This window comes from Pelecanus crispus, chromosome 5, assembly GCF_030463565.1.
Source record: "Pelecanus crispus isolate bPelCri1 chromosome 5, bPelCri1.pri, whole genome shotgun sequence".
NCBI lineage: Eukaryota > Metazoa > Chordata > Aves > Pelecaniformes > Pelecanidae > Pelecanus > Pelecanus crispus.
The window spans coordinates 62,439,450-62,462,349 of NC_134647.1; the positions used below are offsets into that span (position 1 = coordinate 62,439,450).

General features: G+C 40.4%; 2 protein-coding genes across 3 annotated transcripts in view; both read right to left on the reverse strand.

The window, feature by feature from the left end:
- Positions 1–3,321: 3,321 nt before the first annotated feature.
- On the reverse strand, positions 3,322–9,225 carry LEPROT (leptin receptor overlapping transcript). Of its 2 annotated transcripts, none has more exons than XM_075711115.1 (4): positions 9,186–9,225; positions 8,874–8,949; positions 7,869–8,055; positions 3,322–3,409 (listed from the first exon to the last, which is right to left on the reverse strand). In XM_075711115.1, exons 1-4 carry the CDS (start codon positions 9,199–9,201, stop codon positions 3,386–3,388), a joined length of 303 nt encoding a protein of 100 aa, XP_075567230.1. In that variant the 5' UTR covers positions 9,202–9,225; the 3' UTR covers positions 3,322–3,385. The 2 variants fall into 2 exon arrangements, with proteins under 2 accessions (XP_075567230.1, XP_075567229.1); XM_075711114.1 differs by lacking the exon at positions 3,322–3,409 and adding an exon at positions 5,964–6,619.
- Positions 9,226–12,892: 3,667 nt separating this feature from the next.
- DNAJC6 (DnaJ heat shock protein family (Hsp40) member C6) overlaps positions 12,893–22,900 on the reverse strand; it is a 37,515-nt gene continuing 27,507 nt past the window's right edge. The window contains exons 14-20 of the mRNA XM_075710705.1: positions 20,759–20,893; positions 19,383–19,451; positions 18,504–18,629; positions 16,693–16,953; positions 16,173–16,318; positions 14,061–14,237; positions 12,893–13,225 (exon numbers count right to left, since the gene is read on the reverse strand). Of these exons, the coding sequence (XP_075566820.1) occupies positions 13,124–13,225; positions 14,061–14,237; positions 16,173–16,318; positions 16,693–16,953; positions 18,504–18,629; positions 19,383–19,451; positions 20,759–20,893 (1,016 nt within the window). The 3' untranslated portion in view covers positions 12,893–13,123. The remainder of the gene's footprint in view (positions 13,226–14,060; positions 14,238–16,172; positions 16,319–16,692; positions 16,954–18,503; positions 18,630–19,382; positions 19,452–20,758; positions 20,894–22,900) is intronic.

A 22,900-nucleotide genomic window follows, 5' to 3' on the forward strand; every position in this document is an offset into this window, starting at 1 on the left:
CAGATTGCCCTCAGGCAAGGGTTTCAGCAAGGGTTTCAGCATCTAACAGGATTAGGCCTCTTTCATCTCTCTTTCCCCACCCCATTGACCCCAACAGCAAATTCCCACCAGCTTCAAAAGGGGAGAACTTGATCAGTAGCCAGTAAGTTACAACTACTGCAGCTTTTGTTTCTATGTTGTGTAAAGGCTTTTTTTTTCTTTTTTTTTTTTGATGGAAGACTGGTAACAAAGGCTCCTATTGTATTGTGAAATACCAGTCTTAGGCAGGAATTAAATGAATAACAAAATCACAAGCCCAGATCAAACAGTCACAACAAACGGTAAGCAAAACGTGTCACGATCAACCCTCTTATTCCAAGCATATGCTTTATAAAGCACAATAAATACCATTTAACTTCTCCCCAAATCCTCAAGCAAACAAAAACATCCAAGCAGCATCTGTCATTTATTCATATTGACAAAGAAAATGAAAGAACCTTAGCCAGTATACTGGAAAATGCAGCTCAAAGCAGGTGATAAAACCAAAATTCACAGACATGGAGAGCCTCAGCTGACCTCCTGGACCTACCAGGAGACATCAACATCCCCTTTTGCCTCAAGTTCTGTTTGAGCCTCAGCACTATATCCTCCACTTAAGGGTTTAGAATGAACTACATACAACTTGACCTTGAATATGATTTTGGTTTGGGGTTTTGTGTGTGTGTGGTTTGGTTTTTTTGAACTCCACAAAAGTGAGCAGTTAACTTTATAAGCATTGCCTGGGAAAACATGCAATTAAAATTACAATAACACAGGCAATTTCCACCACTGAATGCCAGTTCAGCTGCTAGCAAGCAAAGAGCTAATAAAGAAAGAAACAGGGTTTCAGATCAGAACACCTGGGAGGACTGCTGTTAACTACATACTTGAAATTCTTCATTTTAATAGACAGGAATGTTGTATGCATGTTTCACAGGAAGAAGTATTCCCTATATGCAAAGACTCCAAAGCAAGACTACATTACATACAATTTTGCACTATTACGTTCATTATACATAAATTACGTTATTAAACAAAGCCATAGGTTGAGTCTCACTTTGAAAACAATCTTCCTCCTATCATCTAAGGATTTTCTGGGAAGGAAATAGCATGTTTTTATAATCCCCGTGCTCTCCCCAACAGTATCTGCCTCATAGATGGCCAGAAGGACCTCCAAGTGTTGAGGGCCAGCAGGAAGAAAGCCATCTGCACAGGCAGACAAGGGATGACAACCCTCACGGAGAGGAATCAGGGAACAATCAACCAGTCCATTTCAAACAAGCCATTAGAAAGAAGCACTATCCAGAATATTTGTTAGAATCTAGAACTAGTCTATGGGAAGTAGTAATTCCAAAAAAATAAGCACCTCCAGCTGAAGTGCTAGTCACAGGGCATAAACAACTGTAACCAATTTTTGAAAATAATCCAGAGACACAGCTGAAATAAGCCTCAACATAAAGAACAAAAGCAAAACAATAAAATGAGATAAATATTGGAACAGGCCATCGGAGAAAATGTTTCTCTAAGAGTGTCCAGCTGATCTTTAAAATTTCGTCACAATTCACCAGTCAATGCTTCTTCACATGTTTTATCAGGAGACACTTCCCCATAAAGCCCCCTAGTATATACTGATCATGTATTTGCAGGGGCCACTTAAACAAATCAATTAGTCATTAGTACCTAGTGTGCATCCAGCTTAATGAAATAGTCTTTTCATCCATTAGTACAGATCAGAAACAATCCCTGCAGAGTAAATGATGCAGATTCTTAAAAGTCATGCTGTGTTAACAATTGCGATCAGGGTTATAGAGATCATCTTAGAGCTTTACATAATTTTCAGTTTAACAATAACAATTTACATGTGGCTTACTAGGACAAGTTTGTTTGGTTAACTCCCAGCTATTAATGAGCTTACATTAATTTTATGGGATTAAAGTCTGTTTAAAGTTTTTAGAAAGTTACCCAAGGTCATAACTAGTTAGGAAGGTTACCAGCTTTCTTAAAGGACTGAACAGACTACAAAACCAGTGCAAGACTAACCAGCACCCCCTGCTCCTGACCCCTTATGAAGTTTTTATTTTTTTCCTCCAGCTAAGTATAAGTTGACAGGGAACAGCTCTGTTAACTACAAAAACAAGCAGCTACAAGAACAAGGGTGGGAGGGATAGGAAATAGAAGTTATAACATACAGATAATATAGCAAATCCAGAACCAGGTTAAATTAGGGAGCTCAGGAACCAAGCCTAGAGCCTGAAGTTACTCTATATGCAAAGCATGAGTTGGGCTAGGCAGTGCAGAACAGCAATCCCAAACATTCATTTTGCAAAACAGGGCAAAGCCAGCAGCTAACTGATTCAAAGTGCAAATATACTTACCTTCTCCAAAGCTTAGTTGCTAAAATCATTGCTGTAAACAGAAAGCATCAGCTATTCATCACACAGACGCTATAGCCTTCTTCCCACCTGATGGTGGGTGCTCTCACAAATTGATTAAAATAACTGAGCAAGCTTCATTTTCACAAGCACTCGTGGGATCAAAATCACCGACTTAATATATTCACCAACTTAACTACAGGAGTACTGAGCTAGAAAAGAAAAAGAGCTTTGATGCCTTCTGCATCCCTGGTTCCATCAGTGCTGACAGAGCAGATGTGTCTTACTCTAGACTCTTTTAAAGCAAGGAAAGTGGAAGAGGTCAAGTATTATCTTAAATACTGGGTTTTTTTGAATGCCTTTAAAAAGCTCACAGATTTAACATGTACATAAGAGACAAGTGATAGTAATTTGTCTGCATATTTGAATATGACCTCTACAATAACGCATGACATAACACTAATTCCACCTATTGCAGTAAGGATCTAAGGATTATGGCTTCTGAAATTTGTTCGCCGTGTTTCATTCTCATCAGTGCTGACTGACCTTCCTGTTGACCAAGAAGCCGAATATCAAAGCCTCTGCAGACCCAAAAGCCGCAAGCACTTACTACGTATCTCCAGAAAAAGATGCGAAGGAGCTCTCGTACAAAGAACACCTTGCAAAATAGTCCCCAAGGGTCCCAATACTAAGAATCCACTTGAAGACCCCATTTCACTACAAAGCAATTAAGAAATATCAATAGCAGTACAAGAGACACTTGAACTGCTCATTAACCTCCTACTGAGGCCGTGCCTGACAGCTACAATACCATTATGAAAGCACCACTGGATATGTTCTCTTGTCTTTCCTCTCACACAAGAGTCTGTTGTCACCTCTTGAAATTTAAGACAGACAAATACTTAAGCATCAGATATGTTTATTAGACAATTCAAAAAGTCAGTTTTATTAGACAATTCAAAAAGAAAAGTAGAATATGTTTTAATTTCCATGTTTTAATACTTCATCCTCTCAAGAACCTGGCAATCACAGAAAATAAAAATAGTGTTTACAAAAGTTACAAAAGCTGCACTGCATTCCAAATTACAGAAAACATGATTAGTTGACAAGGAAGCTTTATAAAATGCAGTAACAGATCTTCTCCTGATTATGAAACATAGCGATATTGCCATGTATATGCATTCACAAAAATCAGCACAGTATTGAAATTAAGGCACTTTGGATACATAGTATTCACTTCCATATAGGAAAACAATTTCAGAGAAACCACAGTGAATTGCTACTGGTAGATAGTGACAGTATGCCCAGTACTGGCCATCAAAGCACCAGGTTTGTGTGAATGAGTGAAGCTCTTGATAAGAAAAGCACTGAAAACTTTTTTTACCCTACTTGATATCGAAGACTCATTCAAGCAAATTTACTTTTAAAGAGGTCAAGGAAGATTTCCACAATTTAAAAACTGTTCAACACAATTTTTGAAGTTAAACATTTTAAAATAAAAGTCCATGGTGAAAACTGCATGACATTCACATTAAGGATTAGTGCATGTAGTTGCTTCAAAAGGAGAAAAAAAAAAAAAGCATTGACTTTCTCCGTTCAACATTTACCTGCCATTTCACAAGGTACCCACCAACCACAGTAATATCAAGTAATATACAGTACAACAAAATAATTTGTCAAAGAAACAACCTCTCTTCAAGACTGTACTTTCTAGTCCTCCTTTTCATTTTAGATTGTCATATGTTTACTGCCCATATCCCAATCTGCCACAAGCACACTATTTACCAACAGATCTAGAACAGATTCTACAAGTAATGATTCTCTAATTTAAAGAAAAATTAATCCCAGCTGTTTTTCATGCCACTGTCTTGAAAGTAAAATTTCATCAGTAATTGAGTAGTTTTGTAGACTTCTATTGCAGCCTTCAGTATATAAATTCTAAGGAGTAACACTACTCAAGAACCTAATCCTGCAAGTATACGAGTACTTTAACAAGAGTTAAAATAAAATTGTTTACAGCATCAGGCACTGAAATTGTGTATTATTTTTGCTGTTTTACTTCACCAATTTGAATGAAAAGCGCCATGGTATAGGAAAAAAAGCAACTTCTTCAAAAATCAAAGCAGGACTTACACATGGACTAAACAACCTGCCTCATAATTAGAACAAATAATTTCCCCAGTAGTACTTTACAAATCAGTAGGGTCCAACAGATTTCACTAAGTCAGGAAGATGGCACTGTAAGAGAAATTGTTTATGCACAGCATCTTTACAAGTATACTCCTGCTATGTCTTTGATGAAGCATGAGCATCCAGAAAAAATCTGTCATTTAATGTTAATTCTTCTTTTGCAAGAATGACAGCCTAGACACACTTCAGTATAAAATACAGCTACTCAGCATTCCTCAGCACTGAACTGTTCACCTTACACACATCTGAAGTTTAAAACATGTGATTAACCTTCCTGAGACATGATATTCCATTCCTACGTAAGGGATATTACATTACTTGGACCACAGAATGATTTCTCTACCCTTCTTCTAGGGCATTGAGCAAGAACAAAAGACCCAGTATCAGAGCACTCATGTAACATTCATTAATTTGTGGACTTTTGCTCTGCACAGCAATGCACAGGACACCATTTTGCAGTACATGAGTATTGAGAGAGTTTGGAGAGCAGCATTAGTAGTTCCATACAACTTAGGGGGCAAAACGCACTGTGTTGGTGAAGGTGCCACATCTTGTAGGGTAGATTCTATTACCTCCTTATACAACGTCCCTCAGAGCTATACAGGGTGATAGCTGACAGCTGTGAACTAACTCACACAACAATAAAAAAATACTCATTTCCAATCTGCTAGTCTAAAGAACTTGCAATAGTACAACATACCCTATGCAGGAATTCAGCTTCTTACTTCACAGAGCAGAAATCTCTATGTCCATTTTTCTACGAAAGAATAAACTAAGACGTCTCTTCCTTTACCCCTTTGCAGATTACTGAAATGTCTTCTAGAGTTAGGGTTGTATAAGAATGCATTTTTACAAAACTACATGCCTCCACAATTTGCAGGATTCGGCAAGTCAAAACAGTAATAAAGTTTACTTTTATAAGTGCGATTATGTAAATGTTTACTAGGATAATGCCATTTAAAAATATAGTGTTTTAATATAACAATCTCTTCTTACAGACAAGAAAATAGTTGTTGAATAAGTATGTTATAAGAGCAATGAGAACTGAGGAGATAACAAATCCTACCCAGCAGAACACTCACTTCTTTACAATTCAGGCATTTCACACATAAGAATACAGAGTTGTATACTACATTGTGATTGTAAGTGTCCTGAGCATAGTTTCTTGTTTTGTGAACCTTCATAAGAGAAGTAATGTCAGCTCTAAGCATTAAAGAGGCATTAAAGTATATTATTCCCAAAATACATCCACAGTTGTTAAGTTGAATGGGGACAAAGCCTGAGTATCTTGGGGTGGGGGAATTATTTTTTAAATGAACACCATAAGTGGAAGAAAGGATTGTTAACTGGTGTTATTTTCTTTTTCTTTCATTAGACAGTTGTTTTTATGTTATCAAGAAAAAACACTAAAATTACAGTTACTTAAATGAAAAGCAAGTACTCGTTCATCCCAAATCAAAGGAGAAATATCGATGAAGTTGAACAATACCAAGTAGGATAATCTTTATATTGACCTATTTTGATTACATGGTTAAAAAAAACGTACGTGCATGCTGACCAATATCACATGTATCAGCGATACTACTGTGATTAAAACAAAAGTTAATGCATATATAGGGAAAAAATTAGTTAAAGAGCCAAAACCAGGCCAGTTTTGTAAACTTATTTGGGGACAAATTTGCAACAGTGATTCCAGCTTTTACTGAATACATTAAGACAGCTGTCACAAGGGCCTTCTCCCTTTGGCTGAAATGCATTTTAAAAAAGCATGTTATGATCCAATAATGTAAAAGTACATGCATATGCACATACATACATCTCAGTGTGCACACACATATGTTATAATATATACACATATACACACACAGAGTATACATATGGTGATACATGCTGTAAAATATTACCAGCATCAGAGCGATGTCCTACCACTGTTCCCAGCTAAAGTCATCTCCTCTACCAAACACAAGAAAAAAGCCTAAAATAGTAAGGAAAATGACTGCATTGCCAGCCAGCACCAGACCACAGGCTCCCCATTTGATCTGAAATGCAAGGAAATGAAACAATCAAAGCAGTTCTTATAAGATAGGTTCAGGCCAGTTATTTATATGCATTAGATAAACTAAATGAAATACTACAGAAAGGTGCTAAAAGCACAAAGAAAAAAGACAAACAATCAATAATTCAATTTATGTGACTAATTATTCAATTAGCAACCATTCACATTACTAATACAACACTTAAACAGACAGGCTAATAATGCTATGTTTTAGAACAAAATAATTACCTTGCTATACTAATCACTAAAACATACCCAAGTCATAGAAAAATCTGGTGAAACTAATGCTCTCCTTTAATTGCTACGCAACAAAACAAAAGATCGCCTTTCAAATAAAAGCCAGTAACAAGCATGGAAAACAGTACGTGGTCTTAAAGGTAAATAGCTTGCTTTAACGATCCGCCCGACTAAGTTTACCCAAATAAGCGACATTTACTCTTAAAAGATATAGCTATGAGTTAGAGTTCCCCCTCGTGGTCACTTTTGGTTCTGCCTACTGTCAGGTCCAAAACTTAAAAACAAAAATGCAGCGTCAGGGAAATTGTGCATTACAAATAAATTAAAACTAAGCACACAAGTTTTAAGCAAAACTAAAAGACCGAAGGGGAAAAACAACACAACACATACAAACGGCATTGGGTTGTTTGAGAGATGGGACAAAAGAGTTCTTTGCCTTGCAAAACAAATGTGACAAAATCTCACCGCTGAAGGGCAGTTCAGAAAGCAAAGAAAAAAGAAGCTAGCAGAATTTCCTCAGATTTTGAGGGGACAAAGCATGAGCTTGGGAAATGCTCTGAAAACCAGAAGGACAGCTCTGGAAGTTTGGCCTTTTATCTTTTAACTGATAATACACTCCAGTCACCAAGTTTTCAGCATCCTAAATGGAGAAAGCAGACAATCTGAGATAAAAATAGGGCAGGTGGTGCAAGAAGCAGCACAAAAGTTAATGAGACAGAGAGGCATGAGATGTAGGAGAAGATAGTATCTTGTATTGGACCAAAACAAATCTGGGAAAAAAAACAGCTAAAAACTTTTCAGTCATGCAAGTCCTTTGTTCAGGTCAAAAAGCAGCACTGACAGACAAAATTTCAGCAGAGTGGTTATTTTCATCAGAATCTAGAAACATCATAATAATGAAATTAAAGACAGGATTCGCAAGCGGCAACAGTGCACTTAAAAGATTATACTCAGTAACTCATGTCTTACAATAAAAATTAGCAAGCAGAACTTACCGCTTCCACCCGTGCAAGGATTATAGGAAATCCAAAGGCAGAAACAACAATTCCAGTTGTGAAGAAATATGCCAATTCCCTGCAGGCACTGCTGGCTGCATCACTGTCATCGCTTACTCTTTTTGCAATGAAGTGGGGAATGGGGCAGATGAAGTAAAATATTAAGACAAACAGAGGCCAGTATACACTGCGGAGGGGGAAAAAAGGAAAAACACAATCAGTTTAGATGGATGGTTCAATAAAAAAGTATCTTCTGTTTAGAAAAAATAATTGCAATAGCTGTAATCCTACTTTAGGGTTTGAAAAGTGGGTTACATGATTTAACCACAAGCTTTCACCCGAAGGGGCAGTCCTACCTCATTTTCCCTGCATACTGGCACAAGCACTCATACAGCCTCATGTATAGCAGGATCCACTCTTTCACAAGACTAAGCCTTAATTTATTTAGATTTGCATCACCTTGCTGATTTAACTCACACCACCGTCTCACAAAAACAACAGTCACCGCACAGGGAACAGGAAATGCATGCAAGCAGGACGGGAACCAAAAGCTTTCCCAAATTAGAGGGATCCTGGAGTATAAACAAGTTGATTGTGAAGGCACACCCTTGCATGCTCATCTCTTTGTGAGTGCTCTCATTAGCTTCACCTGGATTTTGAAGTGTAATAGCCATCTCAGTTGGAGTCCTGTGGTAGGAGGGTTGTTTTAAAGAAACAGGAAGTAAGGGAAAAAATTGTGCGAGGATAAAAATGACTGCTTAGCAAGATGGCACCGCTTTTCCTGAGGAAGTACAGAGCTGGTTGCACTTTTTTTTTTTTTTTAATGGAAATGCAAATACTGGCTAAGGAGGTGGTATTTAATCACAACAAACTGCCATACGTCAAGAGCCAGAAAACAGGTGACTGCTGGAAGACAGAGCCAAACAGCTCAATTAGATGAGATTAACACCTCAATTAACAGCCAGAAAGCAGGGGAAGTTTTGGGAACGAAGCCGGCCCGCTCACCCGTAGTATTCCAGGGCGCAGCCCAGCATGAGGAACGTCAGCCCGATGGCTCCGCTGAAGGACAGCGCCACGAGAGCTGCAACGGCAGAAGGCAGACGGTGAGGCGGGAACCGCCTCACCGGTTACCGGTTACCCCTCCCCACGACGCCCGCCCGCCCTCCCGCTGAGGCGATGCCTGGGAAGGGGAAGCGCAACCCGGTCGCTCTGCTCCCTCTGAGGGAGGACCCCGGCCCGCGGGCGGGAAGCGGCTCGGAGCTGCCGGACGGCAGCTCCGAGCCGCTTCCCGCCCGCGGGCCTGGGAGCTCTCGGTACCTTTGATGCCCGCCATGTTCAGGGCTGTGTACGACGCCCAGCTGAGGTGGCGGCGGGCGACTTCCGCCTACCGGCCGCTTTACCCCGCCTCCTCCTGCACCACGTGAGCGGCCGCCTTAAAGGGCCAGCGTCGCCAGGAGGCGATTCCCGAACCGCCCCGCCCTCGCTGGGGAAAGGGAGCGATGCGCGCTTTAAGGCGCCGGCGTCGCCATGGTTACGGGGCGGTGTCTCGCTGCCTCCTCCAGCCAGGCCTTGGGGCGGGTGTTTAATGTCTATACACACAAACATACGTGTATATGTAAGGCGTATGTGAATAGATGTATATTTGTGCCCACAGGCAGGGTTTAAATACACAAACACAGTTTTAAACGGCCCCCACCCAGCAGTCGCTGCCATTTTGCAGCCTGCTCCTTAAAACCCCTGTTTTCACCCCAAAAAACAGGCCCAGCTGCCTGCTTGTTTCATAGGGTGCCTTCTCAGGATGTGGATCGTCCCCCCTTGACAGGGCCCTGTGCTTCTGCTAATCCACACCAAGAAAGATACCTCTTTTTTTTTTTTTAGAGCAGTATTTTTCAAGCCTTAGATTTTTGAGACCCCATTTTTGACCTAAGAACAGCCTTTCTGAGGGAGATTTTGCACAACCCTTTGGATACACCTTCTGAGGGAGGTTTTCTTTAGGTATCTCCCATCTCTGCCTCTCAGATCTTCTTCTCGTTTCATATTTTCTCCGATACAGATTTTTTCCCCACATTCATCATTAATTTTAAATAGTTCAGAGCCAAGAAGGCTGCCTAATTAAAACAGTAGGCTTAAGTAGCTAAATGCTTCAAGTGACAATTTTATTAGATGCTGCATTTGCTTACTTGCTTGGCTCTGGGCCTCTGAAGTGTAGTAGCATAACAACAGGAAGTGACAAATCGTTTCTAAAATGTCTTAATTTGGGAAAACCACCTGTAATGCCAACTGTGAATTACTGCATGGCACTAGCGACCACTTTAAGAGGCAATATTGATACTGGCCGAGGCACAGCACCCGTATCGCGTGAGCTGGTGTATGATGTTAATCTTGTGGTCTGGTGACGATTGGTGAGCTTATGTCTGGGCTTATTTTGAGGCATGCAAACAGAAAATGATATGGAGATCCTTTCACTGTACCCTCCCATACTGTAAATCCTTTGGCTGTCATCAACAAGCAAAAAAACCCTAGGGGTTTTAATACAAGCTTAGCAGCAGCTGTACCAAGATGTAATGTAAATGGCTTTGTACCTACAATAAATATATATACATACCTGACTTAACTTGTCTAAACATTCAAAAGGTAGAAGCAAGTTAAGTTACCATCTTCTGTTTCAGCTGGGTTGAAGGATTTTTCTCTTAAGTACAAAAGGCTGCATCCTTTCCCATTGCAAGCGTTGTCTAAATTAAGCCCTTACTGTTCTTATAACCTGCTTGCAGCAATGGGAACTGGCTTCTTCATGTAGCTTGTTTGCTTTTGAGGAAAGAAAAGCTCTAGGAAAAAAAAAAAAGTATTTTTCTCTAGAGCAAATAATTTATGGTTACCTTTACGTGTACCACACAGGTCCCACCCAACCCTGCACTAGAGCAAGAGAGGTGTTACGCATACATATAAGACATTGTAGACAAAAGAAGTTTCCATTTAACATACATGGATTCGTTGTTGTTTACCCAGCATTTGCAGAAAAATTACTCTGAACTGTGTTTAAAGCAAGAAGGTAGAGGTTTTTCCCCACAAGCACAAAAGATACCTGAAGATATTGATTTGAGCTTTTTAATGTATATACAAATGTTTTAGACCAGTCACAATTTCATTGAGTATATACTGTATTTACAAAAATTACAATAATTTAGTCAAACAGTAAACCTGAACATTGATAACCTCTGTCACTACCAGATATGAGAAGAAAAAAAATTTTTTTGTTAACTATTTTGATATACATACGTCCTAATACTTTCATGCATCCATAAAAACATCAGGGATGGAAGTAATCAAAGCTCAAGTGGGGTAGGGTTTCTTTTGGTAGATAAAGTTTAATGATGGATTTGTATTTTGTGAATGAATGAGTATCCAGAGTTATGTGCCATGACAAACTTGATACAAAGCTAATGTAGTTTTCATTATTAAAAAAGTACATTATAGTAATGAGATCCTTTTTATTATATAGGCATAGGTCACAATATCTACAAATGTGAATGAGAAACAATAAACCAACAAATCACAGGAACATGATTCACATTCCAGTTATCTCTTTAAATAAGACAAGCACATACTGGATCAAAACATTAATAAATAACATCCAGTTTGTTACTATTATCTTAAGGTCTTTTATATAAAAGGAGACCTATGTGTTGGTTTCACATTTTCAATTAATGGTAGTAAATAATGGACCAATACAACAAAAGGATGACTTTTATACAGAAAGCAATGTACTTTGACACACTGTCTTTGCAGTAAAAGTTTTGCCACTTGAAAACCTAAGTGCAACAACAAGTGGATTGTCTTTAAAAACCACCAGCTTTAAAGACTTGCTTCAGATGGCAACTTGTTCCTTAAGCAGTAAATGCAAACGATTTCCTGCCTGTCTTCTGAATATACCTGCCTTTTCAAAGCTCAAATACAGATACCACACATTGGTAAATAAACTGCTAGCTTTAGTTATTCTACAAAAGGAGAACACCAGAATCTGGGGTGAAGAGTGTAACTTGCTTTTTAACTAGGAAAGATGCTTCAGCTTTAGCATCAGAGATATTTCCTTGTGATATTATTGCTTTGGTCCAATATAAACTTTTTAAGATAATCAATTTCCACTGTATTTACCTCAAAAATCAGACCTGGTCCACAGATGTCTACATGACAGCTTGTACACCGTGGTCTGAAAAGTGAAGTTGCAACAGGTTGCATTCTGCCAAGAGCCTTTGCCAAGTGCTCTGGAGCTGATAAAGGCATAGAGGCAACACAAGTGGGCTGGAAAAAGTCTTCTGAATCCTCAGGAGAGGAACTGTTACCTATAGACTGGGAAGTGTCTAAAACTTTGCAGCAGAGTTTTAATGTGTTGATATTTCTTTTGTTTGATGGTTTCAAGCTATTGATGAGAACTTCATGGGAAATGCAGTACATGCTCATTCCTCACTTCTACAAATGTGGATTCACCCTTCCCCCTAATTCCCTATTCCCCCAGAACTGCTCTTTAACAAACCAGCAAGATGCTGTTTAACATCAATTACTTGTTGTCTGCTTTAAAAGACACTTGCTCCATAATGCTGAGGAAGTTCTTCTGCACGTTTCACTGCTGGACTGTGAGGTGAAGTACAGTATTAATGCATAAAGCAGCAGTCAGCTGCCACACTGATCTAACTCAGGATTCAGCTTTGTCTCTATTCAGGCATACTATACTATATGAGCAATTAAGCAGCAAATAGTGACTGTTAGAAGTGTGCCTAAACCACATCTGAGCACTGAAATTTCATAAAGTTTGATCCAAACCTAGGAAGAAAGTACATCGAAGTTTGGGCTTCACCACCAGTTATTGAACTCAACTGAAATGTTGCCATATCACATACCACAAAAAAAAAAAAGTAGGAAATTCACCAGCTACACTGTGTTGGAGACAGAACAATTCCACCTTTTCCCAGAATGTGTTCTCTTTCGCCCCACTTGAATCCAAAGAAAAATATAAAAGTTAGAAGAAACTGTAACCCCGTGGCTCTCATATGGCAAGCCAGGTGGCTAGAGTTCCTCTGAGCTCAGGATTCTTGATACAAGTATAAGGAAACCTTTCTCTTGTTCTTCATGATAAGTATTAGGCTCTTAGTTTTCTGAAACTTCTGAATTTCCAGCCAGAGTTTGGTTGATCTGTGACATTTGTGACAAGAGACTATACAAGCACTAGCACAGGTCTGTAGTGAAGACTGAGAAAGTACCTAATACAAGGGCTTTTGTCCTTGGTTTTCAAATTCTGACCAAGCATCATTTAGCTCCATAAATATCATCTTTGCGTATTGTTCATACGGCTGCCCAGTGGCCTGGAATAAAAACAGAAAGAGGGATATCACATCTACCAAATCAGACTACAAAAAGTTCACATTTGAGCAGCTAGATTCTCAAGCAGTTATCGTTCACTTTCCATGAATGGTTTTCCCTTATTCTTTGACAAGAATAAGCTACTGTTGAGGGCTGCTTACCTTGTTTACAGCTTAAGAATTTCAAAGCACTGCAGTCCCAAGGGCAAAAAAATTTAACCTAGGCTTTGCAAGACGCATTTTACCTGCACTGAAGGGAAAGAGCTGCCACGTGACAGTTCCTTGATAAAAGCAGTATATCTGCAAACCTCTGGGCAGCCTTCTCAAGCCTTGCCCACTGCCCTGAAACTCTAAGGGCTTCCATTTCCTTAGAAGTGGAAGCCTCATCACCACAGGGATTCCCAGATGGTGTCATTGCACTCTGGTTGGCAACTGTAAGCAGCAACACCACAAGCTGGATAATAAGATAACACAATTCTTCCATTTTAGAAGTTTGATTTTAAGACCCTTGTCCTTTCATATGCCTTTATCACACCCTCGTCTCCTTTAGCAGGCACAATATTCTGGACTATTGTTTACCACTAGTATGGCTTAGAGTCAAAGTGAGGGTGACAAAAGCTGAAGATGTGGATCTCTGTTGCTTGGAGCAGCATGTACCAAGCACTGTCTTGGGGCTGGGAGTGGTTAGAGTTCTCACCTTTCAGAAAGTGGCAAAAATCTTGAACTACTACCTTCTACAAAGCTGTTTGCACCAATAAATTAAGCGATCACATTCAAGACTTTATAATTAAGAGAACAATGACAATTTCTGAACAATATGAAAGTAGGAAAACCTTACCTTGTCAGGATGAACAACAAGCACTGCCCGCCGGTAGACCTTCTTCACTTGCTCTGGCGTGACAAGATCTGCCATACTAACAGGTTTCCACTTGGTCTCCCCTGCCCATAAGACTGTATGCATTGTAGACAGCAGAGCTCTTATATTTCTCTCCTTCCCTTCAATCCATTCCAGGACCTGCAGAGAAGAATGTGAGTCTCAATTTATGCCTTATATTAGATATTCCAGTAGGAAAAAGTTTCTTCATTTGAATAGCAATGACTCCAAGGAGCATCTTACATTTCTTCCCAAGCTTTATAAAACCTTTGGAAAATATTTGTCAGTCTCTACTTTGTCATTAATTTTTATATCACTGCTTGAAAGGCAAGACACACCTTCAGCAACATCCCTGCTAAAAATACAGAGTTGGTAACACTTATGAATGATCATTAGATGGAATAGTTAAAAGATAAATTAAATGTTTAACTGTGTGGCTCTTTAACAAGCTTAATTGCATACCTAAAGTAAGCTCAACTAGAACTCTGCTGTGCATGTCTAGTTAAGTCTTCTAAAGACTCATGTTCAAGGTTGGCTTCAGTACAAATCCTTTTAAGCTCTAAAGTCAGAAGCCTCAATTCTCTCCATATGCCTATTTGCTACCTGCAATCCAGCAGTCAAATAAAACAATAGGTAGCCCACTTTCCTAAATGATGTAGCCTCCCTTAGTGGTTGCCATCTTAGCCAATGTCTGGGGAAGGGGAGGAGGAAAGGGAAGTAAACATGAAAAGCATAAATAGATTTAACAGTTCCAGGCTGAACTGAAGTGACTCAATGACATAAAATGCATCAGAGCAAAGAGAATTGTATTGGGAAGGAAGAATCAGCTGGGTGCTTCAGTTTGCTGGGGGGGAAATGCTGCACAAATTAAGTAGTACCACATGAATTGCTGAAGTTGTATAGTTTATGAATTGGGAAAAGTATTGCCCACTTGATGGCCTGACAGCTGTCCAGCTTGGTTATGAGTGGCTGATGTCCATGTCCAACGTGGTTGCTGGCACCCGTTTTCCAAAGGTTAAAACCTTTCCACAAGGTTAATTTTTTTTTTTTTTTTAAATTCACTCATTCTGTTTTCTAGGCGTTTGCTTGGCTTTTGCTTGGGCTTTTCCTCTCAGTTCTGTATCCTTCTGTAATTATAATTCATGGTTTCATATTTCAAATGTAGAGCAGGACGGACTGAATTTCCTTCCCTTCATAACAGATCTGTAGTTTGGCAGTTTATTCAGGAGAGATGAGAGAATTCAAAAGCAGTCAAGATTAATGAGACAGAGGATTAGTTCAATTAGCTGCGCCTGCTAATCAGGGCTGGAGTGATGTGGAAGACCAGCAGCCCTGACAGTAACACTGAGCAAGCCACTGTTTGCCACAGTCTGGTTTAGGACAGAAATGTAACCTTGCAGTTTTAAATCTGTTCCAAAGGATGTTCACATCTCCAGGGAAGGCATGAGAATTTATTATATGAACAAAGAGCAGGAAGTTCTCACTTTCTGCCCCAAGGCAATCTCATCATGGGGACAACATCCCTCATTTCACCAAAACCTTCGTTTGGCAGAAGGACTGGCAGAGATGGTCACTGCTCTTTTATCTGGTTTATTTGTAAGAAGCTGTTTCAGAACAGAGTTTTTACAAACTTACCACTTTTTCTAAACAGTATCTCTCATTCTGATGAGATAGTGGAGATTCTTCCAGATATTCTCCAACACCTGCAGTTTATGTCTGTCTTTCTGGTCACACTAGCTTATTGCTGTCTTGCATGCGAATGGGGAGCACAGCAGTTTATGATGCTATCAGTTTAGATACCTACTTTATGGAAAGCAAGCATGAGAGATAGCACATGGTCCTTAGGACCCAGCAACGCTGCGGAGGCTACACACTAAAGTAAGTGCTAAAACAGGAGGATAGCATCTGGCACTAAATGATCTGAAAGATTTGCTCGGCTGCCTCTCACATGCAGGAAGGCTGGTGGCTTACTGCCCCCTCCACCTTTCAGGGGCAGTGTTTCAAGCAGCCTCCAGCATGATGAGAACAAAAGACACGTTGAATGATTGTAAGAGCATAAACAAGAATATTGCTTACTTTTAGTTTTTCAGGGTCCATCTCCTTAGCCATTTCTTCTTTTCTCATCTCAGCTATTGTTTTGGGGCCCTTCTTGTCTTTGTGAGCATTAAAACCTTGACCAGATAACAAATCTTCGAAATCTGCAGACACTTTTGGTTTTGAATCTTGAAAAAACAAAAAGATTTGAAGTTGTTATCACAATACAGGTTTATTTAACATTGCTTTACTACCCAAGCCACACCCCACACTTATCACTATAACAATCTCCCAGTGCCAATGAGTGTGCAGGTTCTCACAAAAGAGGTACAGGCTGATGTTACTTTTGAATTATTATTATTGAAGCCCATTTGGAATACAGGATTTCCTAAATATTAGCACGCTTTAGAGTCAAGGACAGGACAACTAGCGTTGAACTTGATATATCATCAGATTATGAGCATGACTTACTTGCTTAGACCCTAACCTGTTAAGGTGTTTGAGCATTAAAGCAGTATTAGAAGGAGCCAACCTTTCGGATGCTGAACTCTGAAAAGCTTACCAATGTTAGCTGGTCCTTTTCCACGTTCATTTTGTGCTCCCGGCATTGCTGAGAAACTGACGTTGTAATTGGGCTTGTTCTGGGGAGAGGCATGAGGCATGCTTGGCTGGGCTTTGGGTTGTGCCTGCTGCCAGCCATAGCCAGCTCCTTGCTGCCAACCACTGCCGCCCATGGGCTGGGGAGAGTGTTTCTGCGGTGAGGGGGGGAATCCTCCACCCATGCCTGTTGGCGTGGTCGGTTTACTGGCAAACGAAGGGCCACCTGCAGAGTAGGGGGAAAGGAGTGATGGTGGGCATTAGCAAACAGGATACTCTCTTGCCTTCCGAAAAGGGAACCTAAACCAAGTCCCCCAGGCAGCTGGCTTCTATTTTCAGCTCTGCCACAAACTTATTTCTGCAGCATCAGGCAAAGCCCTTCAACTTTCCTGTCACTGCTCTGTAAGTTGCTTAAAAGACAGCACCTGCCTTTGAAGATTGCACAGGAACTGGAGTAGCAGCTCATTGTGGAAATGCAGGGAAAGCTACGTGCAGCTAACTGGTGCAGCTAACTGGGAACCACAGCTGCTGTGTGTTATGGTGGCAACATCACGTTGACATATGTTGAATTAGTATCTCCTTATGCTATGCTGATGTAATACTATCCCACAGAGTTCTGTGTTTCAGCACCTTGTCACTTTAGGGGATACTTCTCTGGCTTAGTTTGTGGTGGGAGGTACGCAGTGTTAATGTTTTATTATTGGAGACTAACATCCACGCTCAACTTTGAGCTCCGAAACATGTCATGGAAACTGGATCAAGTGCTTTCAACTTAGTAATGAACAACAAAAATGTGGTTAAATATCCTGTGGATGCCAAGTCATTTGTTTTTAAACTCCATAACTTTGCTACAGAATACATGTTTTAAAAGCACCTCTATGGCTCTGACATGGGTTTTGGCATACTTTTTATTTTGCTCCTGTAGAGCAGCTAGTGATCCAGCAGAGGGAACTGGGAAACCTAATTCCAGAACCATGCTGGTACTGACGCAAAGGAGAAAACAAACATCAGATAAAACCACAATGGCTTGCAAAGAGCTGAGGGCAGTGACAAAGGGAAGAAAAATCTATTTACCAGAGTCAGAGAAGCCAGACATGCTGGGTTTTAAGGAAAACTTAAATAATTTGTCAGAACTGCCTTTTTAACGCTGGGATCGAGGGTTTGCTGATCATTTTCTGAGATAAAACAAGGAGAAAATGCTTGTCTAAGCAGTCAAGCAAACAGTTCTTTGTAGCCAGGTGCAAATGAAACTGGGTTCAGACTCCACCTTTAGATAGTACCGCAAATTAGAGGCAGATTAGCGAGGTTCCACAGGTTTCCTCACAAAGGACAAAAATGAGTCAAGTCTAGAAGAAAACAACTCCTCAAGGACCCCAGTAGCTTTGAAGAGCCGAAGTGTCCTCCCAGGCACTGCTCCAAGGTCTGTTGCAACAGTTCTCCAGTCCGAGTTACAGACAGAGCATCCTTAGCCAGAGACTGTTTAGACTTATGAGAGAGAGGTTACACTTTGCAATCCATATAACCTACCAAGGTCCCAGCAAGTTGTTAGCACTTTTTTTGATGGAGGATCAGTAAAAAGGACAGATTTGTGAGAATGTACACAGAATCAGGCAGGAGGAAAAAACTTGAAAGCAACACTGGCATGCAGGCAGGCTGAGAGGACCCATAGAGCTCTCTGTCACATACCAGGCTGTTCATCCTCTTTCTCTAAAACAGAGCAAACTGGTAATTGTTTTTTGCTTTGGTTTTTAAATAAGGGATGCAAACCTGCTAAACTTGCTCCAAGTGTCCCCAGATCTGCAAATGGATCCAGTGTTTGGGGTTTAGGCTGATGAGTGGGAGTGCTATGGAGGGATCCTGTAGGACTGGTGGCAGCTGACTTACTTCCCACACCTAGGCCACCTTAAAGGGGAAAAAAAAGAAAAGAAAAAAAAAAAAGAAAAAATAACTCAGTTTTTATCCCTATTTTACATAAGTGCAGCTTTTCCCCAGTGCTCAGTCACATGTTAGAAGACTGCTGTTAAAATTAAGTGTACTATTGTCAGGTTCCTAAGCAGTCTTAACTCAGCGTTGGCCCAGACTACTTGCACACCCACTCACAATTAGGCTCAGCAACAAGAACATTCCCTAGACTGTCTGCAGTGACACAGTAATTATGACAAATGGATATATTTTAAGAACTAGAAGCCTTCAGGAAGCAACTTATGGTAGGACATACATACTATCCCAAGATTAGAAGGACTCAGGTTATTATTTAGTGGCAAAAACACATAGCACTTCCCAGGTCCTTCTCTTGGCTCTACACTGGAATGAAACACAACTATGCACATCCTCACTGAGCATCTGTCCTGTTTCAGGCCCTGGTTTCTTGAGGAATGAAACACAGATTTTTGAACAGAAAGAGTTTGGTAGTCCCTAGCCAGATCCTTGCTTGGATGACTGGGAGACCAGGACAACAGGTAGCATGCCTGCTGCCATTGAGATGAGACTAACTAAAATCCTGATTGAAGTTTTGTTGTATTAGTCAAAGTTATAAGCAGCAGAAAGATGGAACCTGTTCTCTGCCGTCACTGGTAGCATCTTCCATCTGCCTCTCCTCTCTCAGGGCTCCTTAAGGGTTTTTTGTTAAGTATCCTGAATTTTTATGATACATACCTGGTTTGTTGGGCCAGTCCCAACCACCGGAAACATCTGGTTGTATGGAAACCGTTGGTGTGCTAGAAGCTAAGCAGAATGATTACATATAAATATCTCAAACTAGTAGAGCAAAAGTGTCCACCTACCATTTGCTAATTAGAAGTGAACTTCTCCCCTACAATGGGCATTACAAATTTAACGTTTATTTCTGATCTCATACTACACAGAGGTAAGTGGGGAAGGATGCAGATTTGCAGTGTTCATTCTATGGTGGTTTTGGTCAGAGGTTTTATGTACTTATTTATAAAAGCCTTACCACCAGAATAACACGTGGGGTTTAGTGTTTCTGAATACATCTCAACCCAAGGAAATATTCTACATGCAAAGTGCAAGGATGGAGAAAACAAATACAGCCAAACAGCCCACACAGATGTAAACCAGAAACAACACACACAGAGTCCTTCCTTTAACCCTGTATCAAATAAAGCCTGTACATCTATGCAGTTCACCCTGCCAGCAGTTCATTATCTGTAGACACTAGCACTGTAATTTAATACCTCATCATGCTGGGATACCATTTAAATTCCTCTCATTAGTGCAGCCAGCTCCAAGTGTGACCCAACCATCTTATTCACAGAGTTAATATCCAATACCCGAGTTTGGCAAAGCAAGGGTGCAAGCAGTGCCAGCGGCGCACTAGTTCCCTTCTTTGTCATTTTGGCTTTCCAGCGAGACTGTTGCACCCAAGGGACATTTGTTAGATGATCAGCCACAAACAAATTCATATCTGAATGTGTTTCAGAGAAGGTTACAACATTAAATATTGGCACAAGGGGAGAAGGGGACAACTAAGGGACATTTCAAACAAAGTAAGAGAAAAAAAAAGTCCAATAAAGAAAAAAAAATTCCTTCTCTTCAAACAAGAGTCAAATTCAACTGTGAATTTGGCCAGGATTACTATCAAATCTAAAGAAAGCAGATGCCTGTAAATAAAATCACCAAAGGACGTGTGTTTTCTCTAGCAGGCTTAATATGCCATGCTCTATTTAGCTAAATTAATGGTAGTTTGGTTCAAATGAGACCTCATAACCACAGGAATATGCAGACAGACATTCTTCATGGTCTCTTTTTTCATGTATACAAACAGCTTATTAATTAAGTATAAGACTTGAGCAAAAAAAGTCTCATCCTACCACACTTCAAATTATGAATATGCTTTAAGTCTAGAGACAAAAAGCTCTTTCCTGGTTTGTGGGGTTTTGGTGGTTTAGAGTAATTTTATGGTAAGCATCAGTTTGTACTTAATAGCTCCACCACTATTTAAAAGCAGCATTTCATGTTTACTTAAATACACAAGAGCAGCCTCACTTTCTTACCCATGTGAAAGGGATCGCTGTGCACAGTTGGTGAAGGACTTCTTGTTGCTTGAAGGAAAGGATCACCAGGGACAGTTGATGAACCAAGAAAGGAACCCAGGAGGTCTGGACCAGTTTGCTTAGGGCTACTTCCAAATGGATCAAAGGCAGTTGCTGTAAAAACGTATTTGAGAAAACTAAATCATTAACTTGTACAATGAACATGCTTCAGGGAAAAGACACTGGTGTGTGGAGAAGAAAACCTAATACATGCAGATGCCAAACAGGAGACAGCATGCAACAGAGAGAGAGCAACTGGAAAATATCAGCACCCTAGCCAAATTCTAGGGGACATAGGGAGCCACATGACTTGGTCATGGCAACACATTTGTTGATCCCATCTGTCTTTTCCAAAGATAGGGGCTGAATCTAGGAGCAGTCGAAGAGAGTATTTAGATACTTAGACACTTCACATGAAGTTTCAACTTGCACATACTGCCAATACATAAATGGATGGTGAGGGACAGCCTGGAGCTTGGAGTTAGCACCCTGGCACAATTCCTGCTTCCTCTCAAGAGCTGAACGCAGTCCAAGATGATCTTAGGCTGTCAAAGGTTATACATGCCGAGGGCAAAAAGAATGTCTTTTAGAAATAGCTTTAGAAAATAACTGGTATCTTTCCTACGTAGCATCACTTGTTACAAAAATCCGGTTCATTCTCAAACTCCATTTTTGATCAATTTGTTTAGCTTACTGTCTTTCATGTAAAAAAACTAACAAACCCAACCAACAAAAGAAACCCCTATGAATTCACTCAAATTCTTACTTGCCAACAATTTTAAGGTAAAGAGCATCTTGAACAGATGCAACATATACTCCTGTAAGAAAGATATAATCCTGAGACACTGTGCATTGTGTTAATGATACTACTCATTACTTATGCTACTCATTGCTTAGGATACTTAATAAATTACTAGTTTTTGCTTATCTCCCAAGCTCTTATTCTCTTCCGGGCTGGGACAATTCAGCTGTGTGCTACCTTTCCTCTCCCTTTCAAGGACCAATCTGGCCTCTGCAAAGCTGCATTCTACAACTCCTGTTGTTATGCTTCTCGCCAACAATATCCAGAAATCTTTTCCTGATACTGTTGCTGCACCTGTGCCTTGTGAGATACATGTCTGTACAACCTTCCCATCCCCAGGCAAAAGCTTTCAGACTGAGCATACAACAGCCACAGCAAGGTGGACCTTCTCCATATAAAAGTGGCCTAATTTCTTCCACTGAAACTTGTATTGTCCCCTCTCCTGCTTTCAACCCTCAGTCTCCTCTTCCCTCCCTTCGTAAGTCTTGGTGCAAGGAGGTTTTACTGTTCCTGTCCCTCTCGCTTCAAAAAATACCATAGGCAATCTGGTGTTTGAGTGTACTAGCAGACAAACCTGCCCAAGCCCACAGGTTTGGGGTTTTTTTTTTTTTTTTATAGCTGAGAAAGGAGGACTCAAGAAGAGTCTTCAGAAATTGGCTGCATGGCCATCCTGTGGTAGGTGCTACTGGTGTCAGTCCCACCATCACCCAAGCCTGTGCCTCCTTAACAAAATGAAAAAATACCATTTCTGTACAGAAAGTTGGCAGGTGTTGCAAATGCTTTAAGTTATTAGTTGCTGAGAAAAAGTTAAGTAAGCATACTGTGCTCTTTGAATCAGGTACGTGTTGACGTCAACTCTTAAACTGTAACATAAAGGATTAGGCTAAACCAAACACGGGGAGGCTGTGCAGCTCAGCGCGGTGCAGAGAGACGTGCTGCCAGATCAGGCCACTTGTCCACATTTTGCCTTTGGCAAAACTCACCATCTGTTCCAGAGGCCCTCAGTGAATCTGAGCAACTTGGATTGGGCTTTTCACCTGTTCACTTACAAATGATTTTCACTTGATCTCCTCCATTCACTTAACCCTCTGAAAGATCCCTCTTTCTAATATCTATTCAACCACTCCTTCTGTCAGCTTGATCTCAGTCTGTCTTTGAAGAAACAAAAGATCTTCTCGTATTGCCTATCTTCATCTGTGGAAAGGCCAGGAACAGCAGAACTGTGTAGCCATATTGCACAGTCCAGGACCAGCATCACAGCTCCAAACCCCCTAAAGCTAGAAAGAAGTTCAATTCAAACTGCTATGGGTCTATCCAAA